This window comes from Zea mays, chromosome 7 (genome assembly GCF_902167145.1).
Source record: "Zea mays cultivar B73 chromosome 7, Zm-B73-REFERENCE-NAM-5.0, whole genome shotgun sequence".
Taxonomy (NCBI): Eukaryota; Viridiplantae; Streptophyta; class Magnoliopsida; order Poales; family Poaceae; genus Zea; species Zea mays.
In genome coordinates, this window is record NC_050102.1 from 86,258,167 (window position 1) to 86,284,203 (window position 26,037).

The 26,037-nt window shown below is 48.1% G+C and overlaps 1 protein-coding gene and 1 long non-coding RNA gene across 3 annotated transcripts; one reads left to right on the top strand and one right to left on the bottom strand.

Annotated features, from left to right (window-relative positions):
• The first annotated feature begins 571 nt into the window (after nt 1-571).
• LOC100274085 (uncharacterized) lies at nt 572-12,366 on the top strand. Of its 2 annotated transcripts, NR_174878.1 has the most exons (6): nt 572-920; nt 1,004-1,150; nt 1,528-1,573; nt 1,690-1,822; nt 11,370-11,462; nt 11,973-12,366. NR_174878.1 is itself a non-coding variant. In NM_001148464.2 (5 exons), the coding sequence occupies exons 1-5, from the start codon at nt 643-645 to the stop codon at nt 12,267-12,269; spliced, it is 948 nt and encodes a 315-aa protein (NP_001141936.2). In that variant the 5' UTR covers nt 572-642; the 3' UTR covers nt 12,270-12,366. The 2 variants fall into 2 exon arrangements, 1 of the variants encoding a protein (NP_001141936.2); NM_001148464.2 differs by lacking the exon at nt 1,528-1,573.
• Nucleotides 4,749-11,363, bottom strand: LOC118472943 (uncharacterized). Its single transcript, XR_004851451.1, has 2 exons — nt 10,845-11,363; nt 4,749-5,911 (listed from the first exon to the last, which is right to left on the bottom strand). It is a non-coding gene; the product is annotated as an uncharacterized lncRNA (long non-coding RNA).
• Nucleotides 12,367-26,037: the final 13,671 nt, after the last annotated feature.

Here is a 26,037-nt window from a genome sequence, read left to right on the forward strand (position 1 = left end):
GCTTGTAATGGTTGTATCAGTGATACTGAGGAGTAAACGCTCTTGGTGGTTGTATGGTTGGTTACACATGCAAGCCAGAGATAAGATTTATCTTATCTGGTTTGTTAGGCGAGACGTGAGGGAGGGGAATAGACTTATACGTTTCGTGCGTGATACAGGACGATGGTCGAAACCGGTTATACCCTCCGTGCGTGACGTTGGACGAGAGTCGAAACTGGTGCTGGAAAGGAAACAGTCGTAGTGGTTGTATGGGTGGTCTTGGGGAGTAAGCGACGATTGAAATTGGTGCTTTATAGGTGTAGAATGATGGTTGTATGAGTGGTGGTAAGGAGTAATTAAGCAGTCGTGATGATTATATGATTGACATGCGTTGTTAGACTAAAAACGAAGGGAAAAAGACTTATGCGCTCCGTGGAGGATGACGGTCGCTTTATATGTGTAAGAGATTTCTGCACCACTAGTGCATGTGTGAATTGATTTGGGTTTGCGTTTATGAAGCACGAAAAAAATGTTCGTGATCATCTTCCCGCCACGTGGCGGTGGCGCTGCCGTCTTCTTCCTTCGCTCTCCTCTGTTCGGTTGGGCTGGAGCATTTTCCTCCTAAATACTGACAAAAGGGTCCCAACTCTCAACTCGCGCTCAATGCATCCGCTATCGTCTCTCCTCCTGTTCCGTTCCGCCGCGCCGCCCAGCGCGCTCCCCTTGCGGCGGCGGCGGCGGAGTCACACGCCAGTGCGAGCATCATGGCAGGAGCTGGCGGGCGTGCTGGTGTTTTCCGCCATCCCCTTCACTGCAGTCAAGGCCCTCGCCAACAGTCCCCTGGGTGCCCGCCTCCGCCGCCGCCTCGAGGACAGGAAGGCCGCCGCAGCTGCCGAGGCTGACGCTCTCCGCGCTGCCTCGCGCGGCGCCCGTAACAACAGGTGCAGTCCGTTCTATTGCTTCATTAAAAGGGGAACACGTCGTTTGATTTGTCTGAGCTGTATCCGAGTGGCAACGATTGCAGCTTTTGGTACGGTGGAGATCGGCCACGGTGGCTTGGTCCCGTGCCTTACGACTACCCTGAGTATTTGACAGGAGAGTACCCTGGAGATTATGGGTTCGATATTGCAGGTCTGGGAAGGGATCCTGTTGCTTTCGCAAACTACTTCAAGTATGTCACCGTTGTTCCTTTCCTTCCGTTAACTATACTGTTTTCTTTTCTTCCCCATATATATTAGTATTAAGCGGCAGTGGAACAATAGCTTGTTTGTCTTCTTCAGGTAGTCATATGGTGCTCCTAATACCAAAGTAAACTATTCCTTACATTAATTGGCAGAACTATACCATCTTTTTCAGTACCCGCGTGTTGTCGTTTAGTACTTGTTTAACTTACAGGCAATATATTGTTGTGCTTGACCCTATCCGGAAACGATTGGGTATTTGGCAGTTCTTAAGGGCTACTTTTGCTTCTGTAATCATTATGTGAACCTTTTTACATTGGAGCTTGTCAATCCCTTTGATTTCTCTGCACCATTCATATTTTTCCAGGTTATGACCAACAATGATTACTGCTTTTGACAGCTTCATAAAATCAGTTATGTTTCTGAAATTGTGATATAGAGTTTCTTCATTTGTACTAGCTTTGTAAGTGCTTTGCTGTTCTCTCTAGTTTCCTAGTTCTGTCTTCTGACCAACAATATTACCTTGCAGCTTCGAAATCTTACATTGTCGGTGGGCCATGCTTGCTGCCCTCGGTGTTGTTGTTCCTGAGCTATTAGATCTATTTGGGTTAGTGCATTTTGTGGAGCCTGTCTGGTGGAAAGTTGGTTATGCAAAACTTCAGGTACAATGTTGGTGTTCATGTTTTTCAATTTTAGATTTGCGTAGAACAAATGGGTAATTCCTATAGTTGAATTGTTCACAGCTTTTTAAGATTAGATCTGGCATGTTGCAACCATAAGAGGTAGGGTTCTCTTTGTTATTTGCTTTTGCATGATTGATTCGTTCCATTTGCTAGGCAAACAGGTGTTCAACATCTGAAAGCTACTTTTCATTTCTCTCTGACGAATCATCTGCATCGCTGGAAAGTCTAGAGCTGAAAAATAACCTACCATGAGCTATTGACCTCTAATCATCTATGCAATGCATGGTGTCACGTCTTGGCAAAAATAAAATCTCCAAATGATGGTACATTAGTGAAGGACCGAAATACGCAACTAGAGGGTCTGAGTGTGAATGGGAGCCAAAAAGTTTCTCTTGAAAACTTGATCGCTATCCCAATTCCAGCCCCAAGCACCAAAAACACCACAAGGAGCTCACACTAGTTAACTAGTAGCTATATGAACTTAAAACAACACTACACACTCACTCGAGCCAAGAGGGTAAAAGCCAGGGACAAAACATAGAAGAAAATCATCTTTTGCAGAGCACTGGACCATTAGGTGTCCCTTGGTCCAATGCCGTCGAATAGTTCGATGGGACCTGGTGGACCATCCGATGCCTTGATTTCTTCGGTGGCTGAAAAGCACTGTTGGATGGTCCAAAGAACATGGTCCGGTAATTGTCGGAGAGTCCGGTAACCACTAAGGACAGTGCAACGCCCCTAAGGACATCCCACTAACAGAAAAACTGGGAGCAACTTGGTCGATCCAAAACGGAATGACTCCAAACTTGGTAGGGGGTTCTCTAGGCTGTAGAAGAACCATACACCGAAGCTCATCACCCAAAACTTCCCATGACACCAGAGATCTAAGAATCAAGGAGAATGTTGAGCACCAGATTTGGCACCTGTGTATGGCCGGACGGTCCAACCATGTGGCCCAGACGGTCCGCGTCTCGAACGATCCGCGGGTGTAGCCCGGACGATCCGCGATTAGATTAACTCGGGCGAAAGACCCTTTCCCACGCGTGCAACGTGCTTATTCGGCTAATCACACGGGAATCTGTTGGGAAGCGCCTAGGAATGGATTCGGACCCTCCTATAAATATAAAGGGGTACGACCGATTGAGAGTAACACAATCGATCCAAATCAATCTATTATCATTGCCTTTACATTTCTTGCCCTAGGAGTAGCAGTAATTTAGTCTAGATTAGTCTTTTTCATCCTCAATCTTCATCTCTCCTCAACTCTACGTCGTTTAGAGGCGTCTTGGGTGCCTGCTGACACCAAGACAATCCTAGGATCTTTCCTCCCTGACTGGATCTGTCCCTGGAGGTGAGATCCAGGTGTTAAAGGAGATCTAGAAGCCCTCTGTGCACATGCGGACGGTCCGCGCGCCCGCAGAGAAGACCGGAGCCCCTCTGCGCAATCGCAGATGGTCCGACCGTCTATCGCAGACAGTCTGCGCTCCCGTAGAGAGGACCCTAGGCCCTCACTCTCAGTAGGTGAGGTCCAGGGTTCGTTAGGTGATTGGCCCAAAAAGTGCCAACATAGAAGAATGTGTTTTTTCACAAGAACACAAAACTAGTGAGATCTTTGAGCTCGTGAGGAGATAGACAAACTCACTTCATAGGAGTGCGCCTTAGGTGTCCTTTCTCAAATTGATCCAACCAAGACTTCCCCCGAAACTCAGATTCAAATGGTTTTTCGAAAAGCCAAAGAACAAGAGACCAGGAGATGGAAGAATAGTGCGAAAACACACGAGCGAGACAAAACCTTGAGCCACTATGAAACTAGGAGATTAAGGCCTCCATTTCCATGAGAATCAATATGTTACAATGTCTCCTTATACAAATGAAAGTTTATGCAGACAATTTGTGGATCTCAACAACAGACTAGAAGAAGGAAAAACCTAACAAGGATGAAAACAAATAAAGCAATGTAGAGATGAGGCTGGTTGGATCAACCTCCCCCTCATTTATAGGGCTATTACACATTTTTAACTTGCCCCTAGTTAATTAGCGTCGAACCACTTAACCTCGGCGGCATTATGGTTCAACTCAAGGTCTGTAGCTCTGACCACCGCATGATGTTCATGACTTTGCTTTGCATTGACGCAAGGTTCGCAATGACACCACGTTTTGCCTCCAGACCCCGTTGAAACTCTACCAGATTTGGAGGCCCAAACCCTAAAATCATCCACCGGTGGTTTTGAGGTCTAGACCACCAAACCACTATGGAGTAGTGTATCTTCTATGCTCCCTCTGTGATATCAACACGTGTCACCTTTAGTCCTTGATTGCCAATCACCAAGTCCTCCAGCACTTCCGCTTGACATGATTGACCACCGTCTTAACTTGGTCAATACAGTCTCCTTCTCCATGTACACTTGGAGTTTTCAATGTCCCTAGGTGTCAGCCATCATCGTCAGTTCTATGGCTTCTCTAGTTCCTCAGTCTAAGCTTCAATGCTGTCATTCAATCCTAGTCTGTCGCACAAACCCGCTTGACCTTCACCTTCATCATCGACCACCGCCTCTGTGCTCTATACCTATGCACCACAAGACAATAGCACCAGAGATCTGAGAATCAAGGAGAATGGGAGTTTTCACAAGAACACAAAATTGATACGATTCATTGAGCTCATGAGGGGATAGAGAAAACCACTCCATATGAGTGTTCCTCTTGTGTCCTTGCTCAGTCCTTGCTCAGTTAATCTAATAAAAACTTCCCCCAAAATGTAGTTTCAAAAGATCTCACAAAAGCCCAAAGAAGAAGAGACCGAGAGAGGAAGAACGCTGCGAAAACAGACGAACAAGACAAAGCCTTGAGCCATCCCACAAGAATGAAAACAAATGAAGTGTTGGAGAGATGAGGTTGGTTGGATCAGCTTCCTCCTTATTATAGGGCTATTACACATTGCCCTCAAGATTTATAGATCTGATGGCCATGGGTTCTTCATGATTTTTCTTGTATCAATGCAAGCTTTACAATAACGCCATGTGCCGCCTTCAATACCCACCGCAATCCTATCTTGGTTTTGAGGTCCAAACCCAAAAATCGTTCGTCGATGGTTTTGAGGCCCAAACCACTAAATCACTCCGGAGTAGTGTATCCTCTATGCCCCCTCTGCGATCTCGCCATGTGTCACCTCAATCCTCGACCGTTCAATCACCAAGTCCTACAACACCTCCACCTGCTTGATCGACCGTTGTCTTGATTTGGTCAACACTTGCACTTGTCGATGTCCCCAGGTGTTGGCCACTAGTGCCCAGTCCTCCGGTTTTTCTAAACACTCAGTTCAAGCCTCAACGTCACTGCTCCCAAGCCATCGACACGAATCCACTTGACCTTCATCTTCACGCCGACCACTACCTATGTGCTCTGTAGCTACGTGCCACAAACCAAAAGACATGTTGCACCATACTAAGGTTAGTCATCTCGAAACCAATACCAACCATCTCCTTGACAATTACTCATCACACTAGAACACCACTGTGATGTACGGAAATACGTACACACGTCGGCACAGGGCACGCGACGTGCGGCGCGCGGCTGAGCGCGCAGGACGCCTGATCCAGCAGGCAGCGCCTGATCCAGCAGGCAGCCAGGCCTAGCGGCTAGATCTGGAAAGAATAAAAGTGATTGATGGCCTTCCTATTAGTCCGGGCTAGATTTAGAAGGAATAGGAGTGATCTGTGATTGATGGCTTTCCTTTATTAGTCCGGGCTAGATTTAGAAGGGAATAAGAGTGATTAGTGATTGATGGCTTTCCTTTAATAATCTGGGATAGATTTAGAAGGGAATAAGAGTGATTAGTGGCTTCCTTTAGTAGCCCTGGCCTATGGCCTTATATACCCCCTGTAAGCACCCATGATGAGTACAAGAAAGTTTTATCTCAGTCTCCTACCTCTCTCTACTCGGCAACAGGGGGCATAACCCGTTGACGAAGACCGCCGTTCCTGGGGGCATAACCCGGTCGGCAACACGGACGGCGGCTACGACCTTCGGAGCCGCGGTCCTCCTACCCTCGGGCCCGACGCCCTTGACAACCTGGTATCAGGAAGTCGGCGATCCCCAACCACCACCCCCAGCCCTTCAGCCGCACCACCACCACCAGCCCCCACCTCCCCGTCCACCGCTACGTCCAGGTTCATCACCATGGGTGACGGCGCTCAACCCTCCATGGCCGACGTCATGCAGATGCTCCAGACCCTGTCCACCAACATGTCCAAGATGCAGTCCGACATGGTGATCATGCAGGAGAAGGTCGCCTCCGCGACCGACTACGGCGGCCACCAAGATGGGCAGCCCCGCACGGATCACCCGCCGAAGTTCCAGAGGATGGAGTTCCCGCACTATGACGGCAAGTCCGACCCGCTGATCTTCATCAACAAGTGCGAGTCGTACTTTCGACATCAACGCACCATGCCGGAGGAAAAGGTATGGATGGCATCGTACAACATGGACGACGTGGCCCAGCTGTGGTTCCTCCAACTCCAGGAGGATGAGGGCACGCCGCCCTGGGGTCGCTTCAAGGAACTCCTCAACCTCCGGTTCGGACCAGCGCTGAGATCAGCGCCGCTGTTCGAGCTGACGGAGTGTCGACGCACGGGATCGGTGGAAGAATATTCCAACCGCTTCCAGGCCCTTCTTTCGCGTGCTGGCCGGCTGCAGGAAAGCCAGCGCGTACAACTGTACACAGGGGGGCTGCTGCCGCCGCTGAGCCATCAGGTCCGCGTTCACGCGCCGGAGTCCCTGGCCGCAGCCATGAGCCTGGCCAGGATGCTGGAACTGGTGGAGCTAGACCGGCTCAACCCCCTACTCGGTCGGGCGGCCCCGCGCGCGGCCCTGCCCGCTCTACCTACGCGGCCAGCGCTGCCAGCGGCCGGCGCGCCTCCGGTGCTTCCCGTACCGGTTCCCCCAGCACAGCAGCTGGCCCTCCCGGCGCCTCCTCCACGCGGCGCGGCTGGGGCTGCCAAGCGCCTTACGACGGAGGAGCAGGCGGAACGTCGTCGTCTTGGCTTGTGTTACAACTGTAATGAGCCGTACTCCCGCGGGCACAATCGGGTGTGTCGCCGCGTCTTCTACATTGACGGCTTCGAGCTGGAGGACGCTGCCCAGGAGGCTGACGCCGTCGACACCTCCGCACCATTGTTCTCCCTTCGCGCTGTGGCTGGTATGCCCATTTGTGACTCCATGCAGGTGCGCGTGCAAGTGGGCGCCGTGACGCTGACCGCCCTGCTGGACACTGGCTCCACGCATAACTTCATCGCCGAGGCCGCAGCGTCACGCACGGGGCTTGCTGTCCAGACCAGCCCACGCCTCACGGCCACCGTGGCGAATGGCGAGCGCATCGCCTGCCCGGGTGTTTTCCGTCAAGCCCCGATCACCATCGCAGGCGAGGACTTCTGCGTCGACCTCTATGTGATGCCACTGGCCGGCTACGACGTCGTCCTCGGCACCCAGTGGATGGTCACGCTAGGCAAGATGGTGTGGGACTTCACCACGCGCACCGTGGCCTTCACACGCCATGGCCGCCCCATCTGCTGGGAGGACGTGGCCGCCCGGCGCACACCGCGCCTCGACAACATCACGGCGCCCGAAGCCTTGCTGGAGGAGCTGCTGACCACGTTCGATGGCCTCTTCGCCGAGCCCGCGGGCCTGCCACCGCCGCGGGCGCGTGACCACAGCATCGTACTCAAGTCGGCACACTGCCGGTAGCGGTCCGGCCGTACCGTTACCCGGCGGCCCACAAAGATGAGTTGGAGCGACAATGTGCAGCAATGATCGCACAAGGCATCGTGCGTCGCAGCGACTCCGCGTTCTCGTCCCCGGTCCTCCTCGTCAAGAAGCCTGACGGATCGTGGCGTTTCTGCGTCGACTACCGGGCGCTTAACGCGCTCACGATCAAGGACGCATTCCCTATCCCAGTCGTCGACGAGCTGCTGGACGAGCTCCACGGGGCATGCTTCTTCACCAAGCTCGACTTGCGATCCGGGTACCACCAGGTCCGCATGCGGCCGAGTGACGTGCACAAGACGGCGTTCCGCACACATGACGGCCTCTACAAGTTCCTGGTCATGGCGTTCGGGCTGTGCAACGCTCCCGCCACATTCCAGGCCATGATGAACGACGTCCTGCGCCCCTTCCTCCGCTGCTTCGTGCTGGTATTTTTTTGACGACATTTTGATTTACAGCCGCACATGGGCGGACCACCTTCGTCACCTGTGTGCTGTCTTCGGCGCGCTTCAGCAGCACCAGCTCTTCGTCAAGCGCTCTAAGTGCGCTTTCGCGGCCTCCTCCGTCGCGTACCTGGGACATGTCGTCTCGGCGGCCGGAGTCGCCATGGACCCCGCCAAGGTGCGGGCGGTGCGCGACTGGCAGCAGCCGCGGTCGGCCCGCGCGGTTCGCGGTTTCCTCGGTCTTGCCGGGTACTACCGGAAATTCGTGCACAACTATGGCACAATCGCCGCGCCGCTGACCGCCCTGCTCAAGAAAGACGGGTTCCTGTGGTCGGACGAGACGGCGGCTGCCTTCGCCGCTCTGAAGGAGGCGGTCACGTCGGCCCCGGTACTCGCCATGCCGGACTTCTCCAAGACGTTCGTCGTCGAATGCGACGCTTCGTCCCACGGCTTCGGGGCGGTGCTGGTCCAGGACAGCCACCCCGTGGCCTTCTTCAGTCGGCCCGTGGCGCCTCGTCACCGCGCCCTAGCCGCCTATGAGCGGGAGCTGATCGGCCTCGTCCAGGCAATCCGCCATTGGAGGCCCTACCTTTGGGGGCGCCGATTCGAAGTCAAGACCGATCACTACAGCCTCAAGTACTTGCTGGATCAGAGGCTGTCCACCATACCACAACACCACTGGGTGGGCAAACTTCTCGGCTTCGACTTCTCCGTCGAGTACAAGCCGGGACATACCAATGCCGTCGCGGACGCGCTCTCACGCCGCGACACACCGGAGGAGGGCTTGGTGCTGGCCTTGTCCGGACCACGCTTCGACTTCATAGATCGGCTCCGTCAGGCACACACCGTCGACCCCACGCTCGCGGCCCTCCAGCACGACATCAGCAGCGGCGCCAGGTCACGGCCCTGGGCGCTAACCGACAGCCTCGTCCACTATGCGGGCCGGCTGTACATTCCGCCCGCCTCCCCGCTGCTCCAGGAGATCTTGGTGGCGGTCCACGAGGAAGGCCATGAGGGCGTACAGCGCACCCTGCACCGACTCCGGCGCGACTTCCATTTTTCTCACATGAAACGTGTGGTGCAGGATCTGATTCGTGGCTGTGCAGTCTGCCAACGCAACAAGCCCGACCATCAGCACCCGGTCGGCTTGCTGTTGCCCCTGCTGGTGCCGCAAGGGGTATGGACGGACATCGCCATGGATTTCGTCGAAGCGCTGCCTCGCGTCCGCGGCAAGACCGTCATCTTCACGGTGATAGACCGCTTCAGCAAGTATGCACATTTCGTACCCCTGGCGCACCCGTACACGGCCGAGTCTGTGGCGCAGGCATTCTTCACCGACATCGTCCGTCTCCACGGCATTCCCCAGTCGATCGTCTCTGACCGGGACTCGGTGTTCACCTCCAACTTCTGGACCGAGCTGATGCGCTTGAGCGGTACCAAGCTACAGATGACCACGACATTTCATCCCCAGTCAGACGGCCAGTCCGAATCGGCGAACAAGGTCATCATCATGTATCTCAGGTGCTTGACGGGAGATCGACCCCGCGACTGGTTGCGCTGGCTCCCATGGGCGGAATACATCTTCAACACCGCTTTCCAGTCGTCCCTGCGCGACACGCCGTTCCGCGTCGTCTATGGCCGCGACCCTCCCTCACTTCGCTCCTACGAGCAGGGGGCAACGCGGGTGCCTGCGGTGGCCAGGACTTTGGAGGAGCGCGTGGAGTTCCTGGCAGATATCCGTCACCGGCTGGAGCAGGCCCAGGCTGTCCAGAAACATCATTATGATCGTCTACATCGTGACATCGACATACAGGTCGGCGAGTGGGTGCTGCTTCGTCTACGCCAGCGCCCGACGGCCTCCATGCCCGACTCGTCGGCTGGCAAGCTGAAGCCGCGGTTCTACGGCCCTTACCGCGTCGTCGAGCGCATTAACGCCGTGGCTGTCCGCCTGGCCCTGCCTCCTCAAGCTCGCCTCCACGACGTCTTCCACGTGGGGCTTCTCAAGAAGTTCCACGGCGCGCCTCCGCAAGAGCCTCCAGCTCTACCTCCGGTTCGCCACGGCGCAGTTATTCCAGAGCCAGAGCAAGCAGTCAAGATGCGGCTGCTCAGGGGAGTTCGGCAGGTCCTCATTCGCTGGCGGGGAGCCTCTCCGGCATCGGCTACCTGGGAGGATGTGGACACATTTCGCGCTTCATACCCACTATTTCAGCTCGAGGACGAGCTGCCTCTCGAGGAGGGGAGAGATGTGATGTACGGAAATACGTACACACGTCGGCACAGGGCACGCGACGTGCGGCGCGCGGCTGAGCGCGCAGGACGCCTGATCCAGCAGGCAGCGCCTGATCCAGCAGGCAGCCAGGCCTAGCGGCTAGATCTGGAAAGAATAAAAGTGATTGATGGCCTTCCTATTAGTCCGGGCTAGATTTAGAAGGAATAGGAGTGATCTGTGATTGATGGCTTTCCTTTATTAGTCCGGGCTAGATTTAGAAGGGAATAAGAGTGATTAGTGATTGATGGCTTTCCTTTAATAATCTGGGATAGATTTAGAAGGGAATAAGAGTGATTAGTGGCTTCCTTTAGTAGCCCTGGCCTATGGCCTTATATACCCCCTGTAAGCACCCATGATGAGTACAAGAAAGTTTTATCTCAGTCTCCTACCTCTCTCTACTCGGCAACAGGGGGCATAACCCGTTGACGAAGACCGCCGTTCCTGGGGGCATAACCCGGTCGGCAACACGGACGGCGGCTACGACCTTCGGAGCCGCGGTCCTCCTACCCTCGGGCCCGACGCCCTTGACAACCACAGACACATATTAACCATGTGTTCACGGTCAGCTACCTTACATGTATTGGGAGATAAAACAGTAGCTACCTTACATGTATTGGGAGATAAAACAGTAGTAGTCGGTGAATAGACATGCATGGCCTACTATCAGAAACAAGATTTTATTATAGTTGGTGCACTATCTTTTTGCTTTGTTGTTTTATAGTGGCACCTAGAACTGTCATGACAATAAAACTTATAAATTTTGACAGAAAGTGAAAAGACAGATATGAAAATAAAACTTTATCACATCTACAATACAGAGCAAAGGAAAGTACTCAGCAAGACTGTTAAACAACGTTTTATTTAATGTTTATTTTCAAAATGTTATTGAGTGGACTACAACATTTTGTAAAGATGACATGTACTCAAGATCCACTGCAGCTGTAATGTACAGAAAATTTGTAACAAAAGCCATACTAGTTCTTGTATTTATAAAGATATATTCTCAAGATCGTCATGTTCACTATTTTTCCTTTTAATTGTTGAACCAATTCTACAGGGTGATAACCTTGATTACCTTGGGATTCCTGGATTCCGAATTGCTGGTGGTCAAGGCGTCGTTGTAATTGCAATCTGCCAAGCCCTCTTGATGGTAATACTGTCTTTCTAATCCCCCACCTCCGGACATGAGTGACTCTTTTGTTGCTTATATCTAAACAATTTCAAAACATAAAGAACCGTTCCATGAAATTCATTGACCTTGTAAGAAACTCCCTCCATTTCACTCTGTCCATTGCCTTGGGAGAATATGTCCGACAATGTTCGTCAATATTTCTACTTCATACTCCTAATTAAGTGCTTTGAAAGATAAGTCGCTGCATTATGTTATAAAATAGCGGTATGATATGGATAGTCATCATACAGTTATTATTTCTTGGAACTCTTACTTCCTTGGTTAGGCAACCACAGTAAAACAAAGGGAGTAGCATGCATTTTTTATTAAAAAAATGCTTGCAAACACTTCGGAAACATAGACATTCACTTTACAAAGGTACCTTCAACTTTTAAGAATATTCCATTGCCGCATGGTCCCCTTGTTATTCCTTTTCTTAGATGATTTAAGTATTGCACTCTGTAAAACTATCTTGACATGATTTGTCAGGTTGGACCAGAATATGCAAGGTATTGTGGGATCGAGGCACTAGAACCATTGGGAATATATCTTCCTGGTGACATAAACTACCCAGGAGGACCCCTTTTTGATCCCTTGGGCCTGTCCAAGGATCCCGTGGCATTTGAAGATCTCAAGGTGAAAGAAATCAAGAACGGTCGCCTTGCGATGGTAGCATGGTTTGGATTTTACATCCAGGCGGCTGTCACAGGCAAGGGCCCTGTACAGAACCTGGTTGAACACTTGTCCGACCCACTAAATAACAATATATTGTCCTCCTTCCACTAAATGAAAATATGCAAGAGTGGCACGAACCATAGCAACGGGTGTATATTGTATTAGCGTTTACAGTTTTACACTAATGGGTTCTGAAAATTGGCTATTATATTTATTTAGATAGACATTTAACGGTGATTAGTGATCTATTTGCAGTTTGGTAGTGCGTCTTCAGAATGCCTTGCCCTTACATGCTGCAATGGATTTTCTTGATCCAATCCAATGATTAAACGACAATAGTCCTTCAGTTCCTAATTTTAAGTGTAAGAAACTGAAATTTTTTTGGGTGGTTTCTGTCACTAAAGTTACTAAAGTTTAGTTCGTGTCACATCAAATGTTCAAATATTGATTATGCTTATTAAAGGTTTAATAAATTTCTCTTGTCTTTTAATCTTAATATGTCCCTTCCTTAAGCATGATGAGACAATTCAACACATCTTGGTGTCTTGTGTCTTTGCAAGGGATATTTGGTTTAGAATCTTGAGTAGGGTGGGGCTTATGTTGTGGTGTTCCAGGAACGATGGGGAGAGGCTGAGATTAGTGTGCCTAATTCAAAGAAAAAAAGGCTTTAATTCCATTGTGAGTTTGGTAGCTTGGTAGATTTGGAACCACATGAATGCTTGTGTTTGATGAAGCTTCTTCAAACATCAACGCAATCCTAAAGAGTATTCAAAAAAGAGGCTAACTTAGCCAATTGCCCTTTAGAAGACTATGGCCTTAGCTTTGGCTTGGTCATCTCTATTTTTTATTTGTTTTTGTTTTTATTCTCATCCCCTTTTCCCTCTTTCTTGTTGCCTCTATAGGCACCTTGTACTTGGTCTATTTTAGACATTTTCTTTTCTTCTTAATATAATGATACATAGCTCATCAACGTTTTCGAGAAAAAAAATTAACCTATGTAGTTAGTTTTATAATTAGACTACGTTTAATATCTGAAATTATTATTTGAAGTGATAGACACTAAACTTTAATTGGATGGAACCAAACACCCATTTATGCCAACGATATGTCCCCCTACGGGGTTTTTACTACAACGTCATGCATAGGGAAGGCAATGGGTCGGGCTCAAGTCGGGTGGAGCAAAAAGCCGCTCGCTATCACACTCATAAAATCTAACTAAACCCGCCCATAATCTCGCCAGTGGATGCAATTCCAAAACCGTGCCCGAACCCATCGGGTTCGGGTCATCTGTGGGTTTTTATTCAGTGTACACTTTTAAAGAATAATTCAGCTATAAGCAATTGAGTACCAACAATAATAGAGTTATATCTACAAATTTTAAGACTTCCCATATTGAGCAACAATAAAAAAATTCATAAATCATTAGTCAAATTACTTATTCAAAATCATTATTGTTGTATCTTAATCATTTTTGCACAAAATAAAGAATAAACTAAATTTCGGGTCAGGTGCGGATCACTCGTGGGTTAAATTAGAAACCCGCATCCACACCCGTGAAACTTTATGTCGGGTATGGGTTGCACATGTGGGTCAAAATCTTCCTCCATATTTATACTCATCAGATCGGATACCCGTCAGATTTCGGATTTACAGATTAAATTGCCATCTCTAGTCATGCGCCTCTCCCTTCAGTTTTTCTTTTCCTAGACTCTATCACACTATCCTGTTTTTACGTGATTGCAGATCTTTCACCCTCCCTCTTATGGTCTTACCACAAGAACACCTTTGGTTCCTCGACTTGCTTTGCCTTGCCTTGTGTTCCCTCGGAAGCATTAGGGCCTATTTGGATCAGCTAAAACAAAAATAACTAAAGTTTAGTTATTTTAGGAGCGAAGTTCCCAACAAAAAAAGAGTTAAAAAGTGTCTTTTAGTCACTTCTAGCTTTTAAGGAGGAACTAAAACTTAGGGCTCTTTTGGAACAAAGAAACATTTTCTAACTAATTCCCTTAAAATTTCTATACCATTCCTATGAGATTCTTGCCTTCCAAAGAAGCCCTAAGTTTAGCTTCTGGATCCAGAGAGATACTTATGTAAGGAAAATGGATCTCGATCCATTTGACTAATTGATTTTGGTGTTTGATAATCAACATAACATGTGGACTAATATGTTTGCAAGTATTTATGTTTGTAGTTCACAGGATACGAAGTGGATTTAGACTAAGGCATTGAGGGAGCAACACCTTAAAGAAGACAATAGAAGACCTACATGTATCAAGCAAAGTTCAAGATACAAAAGAAGAAAAGGTCACAGGCGAACAGTTTGACCTCCCTAGACAGACGGTCTGGAGGTTCATCAGACCGGTCCGGTGGGTGTTTTTAGCACCCTTGCATGGACGGTCTAGTACACCACCTGGACGGTCTAGTGCACAACCGACTAGCTGCAACAACTAGTACATGTGGCATGTACAAACGGTCTGATGCGCCATCTGTATGACTCCAATAGCTAGTTCTCCAACGGCTAGTCGCACGGATGGTCTGGTGCACCGCAGAAGCTACAGAATCAGCCTCCAATGGCTAGTTTTGGTTGGGGCTCTATATACCCGTCCAAGCTAGCCATTTGGAGGTGTGAGGGCCCAATCAATATTGCTATTGAGTAGAGACACATCTCCATTATCCCAAACACCAAGTGCTTATGCTTTGTGAAGTGCTTAGGTTACTTAGACCGCTATTATGCTTGCTCTTGGTTGTTCCTACTATATTGAGAGAAGTTAGAAACCCACACAAACCCTCGGCTCTTGCACGAGCCGTTGTAACTTGTACCGAGTGGGGTGAGGTCTTGCGACCAACCGCGTTTGTGGTGTGGACGCCATCGTGTACCACAAGGAACGAGGTCTGCGATGTTTCGAACGGAAGCTTGATAGTGAAGACGGCGAGGAGTGTCCAGAGGAGGCCAGAAGCAGAGCACCACTTGAGCATGGAGAAGGCTCACGTCTCTCTACGGAGTTACTCGATCGTGGTGTTTGGCCCTCGTGTGAGCTTCCCTTTGCATAGGGGCACCAACGAGGATTAGTTAGAACCTTGCACGATTCTAGATGCCTCGGTAAAAATACCAGCGCATCAACAAGAGTTTGCATCTCTACCTTTATCTTAATTTTCCTCATTTATTGTTTACTTAAGTTACAACCTTTACCATTCTTAGTTTAGAACATAGGCTAGTTGGTAAGATTGGAACTTAGGTTGCTAAACTTCCTTTTACGGTAGAGATAGCAACACTTATACAAAACCCTAGTGCACATCCATGTTTAGTTATTTGCATATGTTTTGTTTAAGAAATTTATTACTAGCCTAATTTAGATCGAGAAAAATAGAAGTCTTAATTTATCCCGTCTTGGGCGTCCACATTTCTTTCACCTCAGTATAAAAATACAATGACAAGATGTAACACCCTTAATTTTGGGGTATAAAAATTTCTTTGCTCTATACTCCATGGGCGACAGAGAGAATGTTTTGTATGGTCCTTGTCTTCTAAGGGCAGTAGCTTAGTCCTGGTGGGAGTCCTACCTCGCCACCCACGCCGACCCTGAAGCTATCACCTAGGAGGAATTCAGAGAAAATTTCCGCCAGTATCATGTTCTAGAGGGCTTGATGATAGTGAAGAAGGAAGAGTTTCTAGCACTGAAGCATAGACCCATGTCCATCAGTGAGTATCGAGACAGATTCCTGTAGTTGTCTCGCTATGCACCCGAAGATGTCAACACTGATGCAAAGAGGCAGTACCGATTCCTGATAGGCTTGGTTGATCCCTTGCATTACCAGCTGATGAATCACACCTTCCGGACCTTCCAACATCTGATTGATAGAGCTATCATGACTGAGAGGAAGTGCAAGGAGATGAAAGATTGGAAGCACAAGATAAGTGGATCCCAGCCTAGGAGCAACAGTCACCCCATTTCTCAGGCAACTCATCTCAGCAGTTTAGGCATGGCCACCCACAGGGCTATCAGCAACAGAATCAGCGTCAGACTCAACAACAGACTTAGAGGCAGTATCAGCAGCCGCAATAGTACCATCAGAACAATCAACCAGGAGGAAATCAGTACTAAAGGCAGAATAGCCAGGCACCTCGCCTTCCTGCCCCATCAGTTAATCAGAACCAGGCAACCCTAGTGCAAGGAGGAGGCCGAGGATGTTTCCATTGTGGAGAGCAAGGCCACTGGGCGATGTAGTGCCCGAAGATGGCTTTGCAGCAATAAACTCCTAATGGCCCAGCAAGACAGAATGCACCTAAGTAGGGAGCAAGCAATCATGGCCAGCCGCTTACCCTGTATGGAAAGGTGAACCACCTGGAGGCCGACACAGCTCAGGAGACCCAGAAGTGGCACTAGATACGTTCTCAGTCGAATCTCATCCTACAAATGTGTTGTTTGATACTGGAGCCATGCATTCTTTTGTGACTGCATCATGGGTAGAAACACACAGCATACCAGTGGCACCCATGTTCCGCCTATGAGGGTTAGTTCAGTTGGTGGGAAGACCCAAACAGATAAATTTTGTCCAAATGCAAGAGTCAAAGTAATGGGGATAGAGTTCCCCGCTGATCTGATAGTAATGAGTACTCGAGATGTAGACATAGATGTCATCCTAGGGATGAATTGGTTGACCAAGTGCCAAGCATGCCTTAGCTGCGATAAGAGGACTGCGAGGATGGTGTCCTTGTCAGGAGAAGAAGTGTTGGTGGAGCTGATCTTGTCTAAACCAAGGAAAGGAAGCTATCACCAGATATTTGTCAATAGTGAGGAAGTCAATCCGCTTGAAGTCATTAGAGTAGTATCAGAATTCACAGATGTGTTCCCCGAGGAGTTACTAGGCATGCCACCCAAGAGAAAAGTTGAATTTGCCATAGAGCATATCACAGGCACCACCCCCATTTCTAAGAGAGCCTATAGAGTGTCCGGACCGGAGTTGGTGGAACTCAAGAAGCAGATATACGAGTTGTTGGAGAAGGGTTACATTAGACCCAGCACCTCGCCTTGGGCTGCTCCAGTGTTGTTTGTAGAGAAGGACGATACAAAGTGGATGTGCATAGATTACAGAGCTTTGAATGAGGTCACCATCAAGAATAAGTATCCCCCGCCCAGAACAGAAGATCTGTTCGACTAGCTGAGAGGAGCTCGTGTGTTCTCGAAGATAGATCTGAGGTCAAGTTACCATCAGCTCCGGATCTGACCTTCCGATGTACCGAAGACAACATTTACCACCAAGTATGGGTTGTATGACTTCACAGTGATGTCACTTGGACTGACAAAAGCACAAGCTTTCTTCATGTATCTGATGAACAACGTGTTCATGGATTACTTGGACAAGTTTGTGGTGGTGTTCATTGATGATATCATCATATATTCCTAGAGTGAGGAGGAGCATGTGGATCACTTGAGAAAGGTGTTGCAAAGGCTACGAGAGCATCAATTATATGTCAAGCTGAGTAAATGTGAATTCTGGATTCATGAAGTCCTATTCTTGGGTCACATCATAAACGGAGGTGGGTTAGCTAGGATCCAAAGAAGGTAGCAGACATTCTGAACTAGAAAGCACCAAAAGATGTTCGTGGAATTAAGAGTTTCATTGAAATGGCTGGATACTATCGGCGTTTCATTGAAGGTTTTTCAAAGATTACGAGACCCATGACAGCCTTGCTAGCAAATAAATTTGAGTTTAAGTGGACCCAGAAGTGCCAAGATTGAAGCGCTAAAAGAGAAGTTGACTACAACGCCTATCTTATTCATGCCTGATGTTCACAAGCCATTCTCAGTGTATTGTGATGCTTCCTACACTGGGTTGGAATGTGTGCTAATGCAAGAAGGGAAAGTCATTGCGTATTCGTCTCAACAGCTGAAGGTTCATGAGAGGAATTATCCCACGCATGACTTGGAATTAGCAGCAGTGGTTCATGCATTGAAAACATGGAGGCACTACCTATATGGGCAGAAGTGTGATGTTTACACAAACCATAAGAATCTAAAGTATATATTCGCCCAGTCAGATACACTACCATCCGGGCAAAGCGAATGTGGTTGCAGATGCACTAAGTAGAAAGAGTCAAGTCAATATGATGGCTGCTCACCTGATGCCATATGAGTTAACCAAGGAGTTTGACAGACCGAGTCTCAGATTTCTGAACAACATCCAGGGAGTGATAGTTGAGCTGGAACCCACCCTAGAGTGGGATATCAGAGAAGGACAGAAAGATGATGAAAAGATCAGTGAGATCCGCTAGCTAATCTCAGAGGGAAAAGGTAAAGACTTCCGGGAAGATACAGAAGGTGTGATATGGTTCAAAGACCGACTATGTCTTCCCGATGTCATGTCTATTCGGGAGCTAATTCTCAAAGAAGCTCATGAGACAACATATTCCATACACCCTGGAAGTGAGAAGATGTATCTAGATTTAAAGAAGAGGTTTTGGTGGTACAGAATGAAAAGAGAGATTGCAGAGCATGTTGCCATTTGTGTAAGTTGTCAGAGAACCAAAGCAAAGCATCAGAAACCAACTAGACTTTTGCAGTTGTTGCAAATTCCTCAATGGAAATGGGATGAGATCGGAATGGATTTTATAGTTGGCCTAGCTTGTACCCGTGCCAGCTACGATTCCATTTGGGGTGATTGTGGACCGCTTAACAAAGGTGGCCCATTTCATACCCGTGAAGACAACATATAATGGAGCAACGCTAGCTGAGTTATACATGTCTCGAATTGTTTGTTTGCACGGTGTTCCAAGGAAGATAGTGTCAGATCAAGGAACATAGTTCACCTATCATTTTTGGCAGCAGCTACAAGAGGCTTTGGACACACATTTGAAGTTCAGTTCAGCCTATCACCCGCAGACCAATGGTCAGACTAAAAGAACTAATCAGATTCTGGAAGACATGTTGAGAGCCTATGCATTGCAAGATAAGTCAGGTTGGGATAAAAATTACCTTATGCGGAATTCTCATATAACAACAACCATCAGGCCAGTTTGAAGAAGTCACCGTTTCAGGCACTGTATGGGAGGAGTTGTAGAACTCCACTACTCTAGGTCCAACCTGGAGAAAGGCAGGTGTTCAACCTAGATGTTTTGCTTGAAGCAGAGGAGAACTTAAAAATGGTTTGAGAGAATCTGAAGATAACGCAGTCAATGCAGCGCAGTTATGCTGACACTAGAAGAAGAGAACTGAGTTTCGAAGTGGGAGATTATGTCTATCTGAAGGTGTCACATATCAGAGGAGTCAGAAGGTTCAGAGTCAAGGGCAAGTTAGCACCACGATATATTGGGTCGTACCAGATTCTGGCAAGACGTGGAGAAGTGGCATATCAGCTCAGCTCACCAGAAGATCTGTCAGGAGTGCATGATGTTTTCCATGTGTCTCAGCTGAAGAAGTGCTTGCGAGTACCAGAGGAGCAGTTGCCCGTGGAAGGACTGGAAGTCCAAAATGACCTGACATATGAGGTCCGAGGAGAAACCAACGTAGATTCTGGAGACTGCAGACAAAGTCACCCGGAGGAATACCATCAGAATGTGCAAAGTCAGATGGGGTCACCACTCTGAAGAGGAAGCAACCTGGGAACTGAAAGGGAAATGTGCCTTTGGGCCATTTCTAAGTATTTTGGTGATTGAGTGTCAACACAAGTGCTTAAATGTGAATCTATGCCCATGGATGAACAAAGTGCAAATCACAAGTAAAGGTATGTTTCTAAGCCTTAGTACATTGGTTTTGTGTACTAATATATTTATCTAAGTGTTAGAAACAGAGAGAAGAAGAAAAGGAGATTGTTGGCTGTGTACAGCCAACAGGCTGTTTCGGTCTGGGGCACCGGACTGTCCGGTGGTGCACCGGACAGTGTCCGGTGCGCCAGGCTGCCTCGACCTGAAGACGCCGCTCTCGGGAATTTGCCGACGGCGTACGGCTAAAATTCACCGGACTGTCCGGTGTGCACCGGACTGTCCGGTGAGCCAACGGTCGGCCGAGGAATCTGCGCGCGACACGTGGTCTGGCCAACGGTCAGAAGGAGGCACCGGACTGTCCGGTGTGCACCGGACTGTCCGGTGCGCCAGATCTGCAACGGTCGGCAACGGTCGGCTGCGCTGTTTAAGGAAATAAATCGGGCACCGGACAGTGTCCGGTGTGCACCGGACTGTCCGGTGCGCCCGATGACAGAAGGCAAGGATGGCCTTCCAGATTTGTTCTCAACGGCTCCTAGCTGCCTTGGGGCTATAAAAGGGACCCCTAGGCGCATGGAGGAGAACACCAAGCAACTCTTGAGCATTCTTGATCATCCACACTCAGTCTTTGCGCATCCGTTTGTTATTCTAAGTGATTCGAGCTCCGTTCTTGTGAGAACTTTGAGATAGTCTTTGAGCTCGATTCTTGGCCGTGTGTGTGCACATTTCGCTGTGGATTTGTGTGTGTTGCTTCCCTCCCTTACTCCGTGCTTCTTTGTGAATCTTAAGTGTAAGGGCGAGAGACTCCAATTTGTGGAGATTCCTCGCGAGTGGGATAAAGATAAGCAAGGCAAAACACCGTGGTATTCAAGTGGGTCTTTGGACCGCTTGAGAGGGGTTGATTGCAACCCTCGTCCGTTGGGACGCCACAACGTGGATTAGGCAAGTTTTGTACTTGGCCGAACCACGGGATAAATCACTGTGTCCTCTCTGTGATTGTCATATTGTGCAAGATCTCCTCTTTAGCCACTTGGCAATTATTGTGCTAACCCTTAACAAGTTTTTGTGGCTATAAGTTTAAGTTTTCACAGGATCACCTATTCACCCCCCCTCTAGGTGCTCTCAATTGGTATCGGAGCCGTTCTCTTCAAGAAAGGGACTAACCGCCCGAAGAGATGGATCCTAAGGGGAAGGGAATCGTGATCAACGACAAGGAAAAGGAGTCCTTCGTCAACGAGCCAAAAGATGACAAATCCAACGACTCTGGCTCGGGCCACAAGCGCAAAGATGGGAAGAAGAAGAAGACAAGGCGCATCAAGGAGATCGTCTACTACGACAGCGACGAATCCTCTTCTTCCCAAAAGGACGACGACAACGACTACAGGAAGACGGTCAATTCGAACTTTTCATTTGACTATTCTCGTATTCCACATAGTTCGAATTCGCATTTGCTTTCCATTCCTCTCGGCAAACCTCCACACTTTGATGGGGAGGACTACGGATTCTGGAGTCACAAAATGCGTAGTCATTTATTCTCTCTCCATCCAAGCATATGGGAGATCGTAGAGAATGGAATGAAGTTTGATAGCTCGGATAGCCCTATGTTTATTAATGAACAAATTCATAAAAATGCACAAGCTACTACTGTGTTGCTAGCCTCTTTGTGCAGGGACGAGTACAATAAGGTGAGCGGCTTGGACAATGCCAAGCAGATATGGGACACCCTCAAGATTTCTCACGAGGGAAACGACATCACCATGCTCACCAAAATGGAGTTGGTGGAGGGCGAGCTTGGAAGGTTTGCAATGATAAGGGGCGAGGAGCCAACCCAAACATACAACCGGCTCAAGACCCTTATCAACAAAATAAGGAGCTACAGAAGCACGCGATGGACGGATCACGACGTCGTCCGCCTAATGCTAAGGTCATTTACCATTCTTGATCCTCATCTCGTGAACAATATTCGTGAGAATCCCAGGTACACGAAGATGACGCCCGAGGAGGTACTCGGAAAATTCGTAAGCGGGCGGATGATGATCAAGGAGGCAAGATACGTGGACGACGCCTTGAATGGACCGATCAACGAGCATCAACCCCTTGCTCTCAAGGCAACAAGAAGCAAGGAGGCGCTACCTAGCAAGGTGGCACAAATTGAGGCGGCCGGACTTAATGATGAAGAGATGGCTCTCATCATCAAACGCTTCAAGACGGTGCTAAAAGGTCACAAGGGGCAGCCAAGCAAGACCAAGACAAAGGGGAAGCGCTCATGCTTCAAGTGCGGTAAGATTGGTCATTTTATCGCTAACTGCCCCGATAACGATAGTGACCAGGAACAGGGGAACAAGAGGGAAAAGAAGAAGAATTACAAGAAGGCCAAGGGCGAGGCACACATCGGAAAGGAGTGGGATTCGGATTGCTCCTCCGACTCCGACAATGAAGGACTCGCCGCCACCGCCTTCAACAAGTCATCCCTCTTCCCCAACGAGCGTCACACATGCCTTATGGCAAGGAAGAAGAAGGTGAGTACTCGAGACTCCACTTATGCTTCTTCTAGTGATAATGAGTCTAGTGATGATGATGACATAGACTATTCATGCTTATTCAAGGGCTTAGATAGATCTAAGATAGACAAAATCAATGAATTGATTGATGCCTTGAATGATAAGAATGTGCTTTTAGAAAAGCAAGAGGATTTGTTGTATGAAGAACATGACAAGTTTGTAGAAGCACAAAAATCACTTGCATTAGAGATTAAGAGAAATGAAATGCTTTCTTGTGAGTTGTCTACATGTCATGATTCAATTGCTAGTTTAAAGAGCATAAATGATGATTTAAATACTAAACTAGAAAAATCTAGTAAATCAACATCTTGTGTAGAACATGTTAAGATTTGCACTAGGTGTAAAGATTTCGATGTTGATGCCTGTAGTGATCATTTAGTTTCAATTTCCAAACTAACTGAGGAATTGGCTAGTCTTAATGCCCAACTTAAGACTAGCAAGAATGATTTCAATAAACTAAAATTTGCAAGGGATGCCTACACAATTGGTAGACACCCCTCAATTAAGGATGGACTTGGCTTCAAAAGGGAAGCCAAGAACTTAACAAGCCATAAGGCTCCCATTCCCGCTAACGAGAAAGGGAAGGCCCCTATGGCTACTAGTGCTAAAAAGAACCATGCCTTTTTGTATCATGATAGGAAAAATTCTAGAAATGCTTGTAGAAGTTATGATGCTTTTGATTCACATGCTTATGATTCTTATGCCATGACTGCTTCTAGTTCTTCCTATATGCATGGTAGAAGTATGACTAGGAGAAATGCTATTCATCACGTGCCTAGAAAGAATACTATTCATGCTCCTAGGAAAGTAGTAAATGAACCTTCTACAATTTATTGTGCTTTAAATGCTTCCTTTGCTATTTGTAGAAAGGATAGGAAGATAGTTGCTAGGAAGTTAGGGGCAAAATGCAAGGGAGACAAAACTTGCATTTGGGTCCCTAAGGATATTTGCACTAACCTTGTAGGACCCAACAAGAGTTGGGTACCTAAGTCCCAAGCCTAAATTTGCCTTGCAGGTTTATGCATCCGGGGGTTCAAGCTGGATTATTGATAGCGGATGCACAAACCACATGACGGGGGAGAAGAAGATGTTCACTTCCTACATCAAGAATAAGGATTCCCAAGATTCAATTATATTCGGTGATGGGAATCAAGGCAAGGTAAAAGGGTTAGGTAAAATTGCAATTTCTAATGAGCATTCTATCTCTAATGTATTTTTAGTAGAGAGTCTTGGATATAATTTGCTATCTGTTAGTCAATTATGTCATATGGGATACAACTGTCTATTTACAAATGTAGATGTGTCCGTTTTTAGAAGAAGTGATGGTTCACTAGCTTTTAAGGGTGTATTAGACGGCAAACTTTATTTAGTTGATTTTGCAAAAGAAGAGGCCGGTCTAGATGCATGCTTAATAGCTAAGACTAGCATGGGCTGGCTGTGGCATCGCCGCTTAGCACATGTGGGGATGAAGAACCTTCACAAGCTTCTAAAGGGAGAACACGTGATAGGTTTGACTAACATGCATTTCGAAAAAGATAGACCTTGTGCAGCTTGTCAAGCAGGTAAACAAGTGGGAGGAGCGCATCACGGCAAGAATGTGATGACCACTTCAAGACCCCTGGAGCTGCTGCATATGGACCTCTTCGGACCTGTCGCCTATCTGAGCATAGGAGGGAGTAAGTATGGTTTAGTTATTGTCGATGACTTTTCCCGCTTCACTTGGGTGTTCTTTTTGCAGGATAAGTCTGAAACCCAAGGGACCCTCAAGCGCTTCCTCAGGAGAGCTCAAAATGAGTTTGAGCTCAAGGTGAAGAAAATAAGGAGCGACAATGGGTCCGAGTTCAAGAACCTTCAAGTGGAGGAGTTCCTTGAGGAGGAAGGGATCAAGCATGAGTTCTCCGCTCCCTACACACCCCAGCAAAATGGTGTGGTAGAGAGGAAGAACAGGACGCTAATCGATATGGCAAGGACGATGCTTGGAGAATTCAAGACCCCCGAGTGTTTCTGGTCGGAAGCCGTGAACACGGCTTGCCACGCCATCAACAGGGTCTACCTTCATCGCCTCCTCAAGAAGACTTCGTATGAGCTACTAACCGAGAGCAAGTTGTTGATTGTGATGATGTAGATGAAGAAGATGTTCCGACGGCCGCTATACGAACCATGGCGATTGGAGAAGTGCGGCCACAGGAACAAGATGAACGAGATCAACCATCTTCCTCAACTATGGTGCTACCCCCAACTCAAAACGATGAACAGGAGGCGTGTGATCAAGGGGGAGCACAAGATGATCATGTGATGGAGGAAGATGCGCAACCGGCACCTCCAACCCAAGTTCGAGCGATGATTCAAAGGGATCATCCCGTCGACCAAATTCTGGGTGACATTAGCAAGGGAGTAACTACTCGTTCTCGATTAGTTAATTTTTGTGAGCATTACTCCTTTGTCTCTTCTATTGAGCCTTTCAGGGTAGAGGAGGCCTTGCTAGATCCGGACTGGGTGTTGGCCATGCAGGAGGAACTCAACAACTTCAAGCGCAATGAAGTTTGGACGCTGGTGCCTCGTCCCAAGCAAAATGTTGTGGGAACCAAGTGGGTGTTCCGCAACAAACAAGACGAGCACGGGGTGGTGACGAGGAACAAGGCTCGACTTGTGGCAAAAGGCTATGCCCAAGTCGCAGGTTTGGACTTTGAGGAGACGTTTGCTCCTGTGGCTAGGCTAGAATCAATTCGTATCTTGCTAGCATATGCCGCTCACCATTCTTTCAGATTGTACCAAATGGATGTGAAGAGCGCTTTCCTCAACGGGCCAATCAAGGAGGAGGTGTACGTGGAGCAACCCCCTGGCTTCGAGGATGAACGGTACCCCGACCACGTGTGTAAGCTCTCTAAGGCGCTCTATGGACTTAAGCAAGCCCCAAGAGCATGGTATGAATGCCTTAGAGACTTTTTAATTGCTAATGCTTTCAAGGTTGGGAAAGCCGATCCAACTCTTTTTACAAAGACATGTGATGGTGATTTGTTTGTGTGCCAAATTTATGTCGATGACATAATATTTGGTTCTACTAACCAAAAGTCTTGTGAAGAGTTTAGCAGGGTGATGACGCAGAAATTCGAGATGTCGATGATGGGCGAGTTGAACTACTTCCTTGGGTTCCAAGTGAAGCAACTCAAGGACGGTACTTTCATCTCCCAAACGAAGTACACGCAAGACTTGCTAAAGAGGTTTGGGATGAAGGACGCCAAGCCCACAAAGACGCCGATGGGAACCGACGGACACACAGACCTCAACAAAGGAGGTAAGTCCGTTGATCAAAAAGCATACCGGTCAATGATAGGGTCTTTACTTTATTTATGTGCTAGTAGACCGGATATTATGCTTAGCGTATGCATGTGTGCTAGATTTCAATCCGATCCTAAGGAATGTCACTTAGTGGCGGTGAAGCGAATTCTTAGATATTTAGTTGCTACGCCTTGCTTCGGGCTCTGGTATCCAAAGGGGTCTACCTTTGACTTGGTTGGATACTCAGACTCCGACTATGCTGGATGTAAGGTCGATAGGAAGAGCACATCGGGGACGTGCCAATTCTTAGGAAGGTCCCTGGTGTCATGGAACTCTAAGA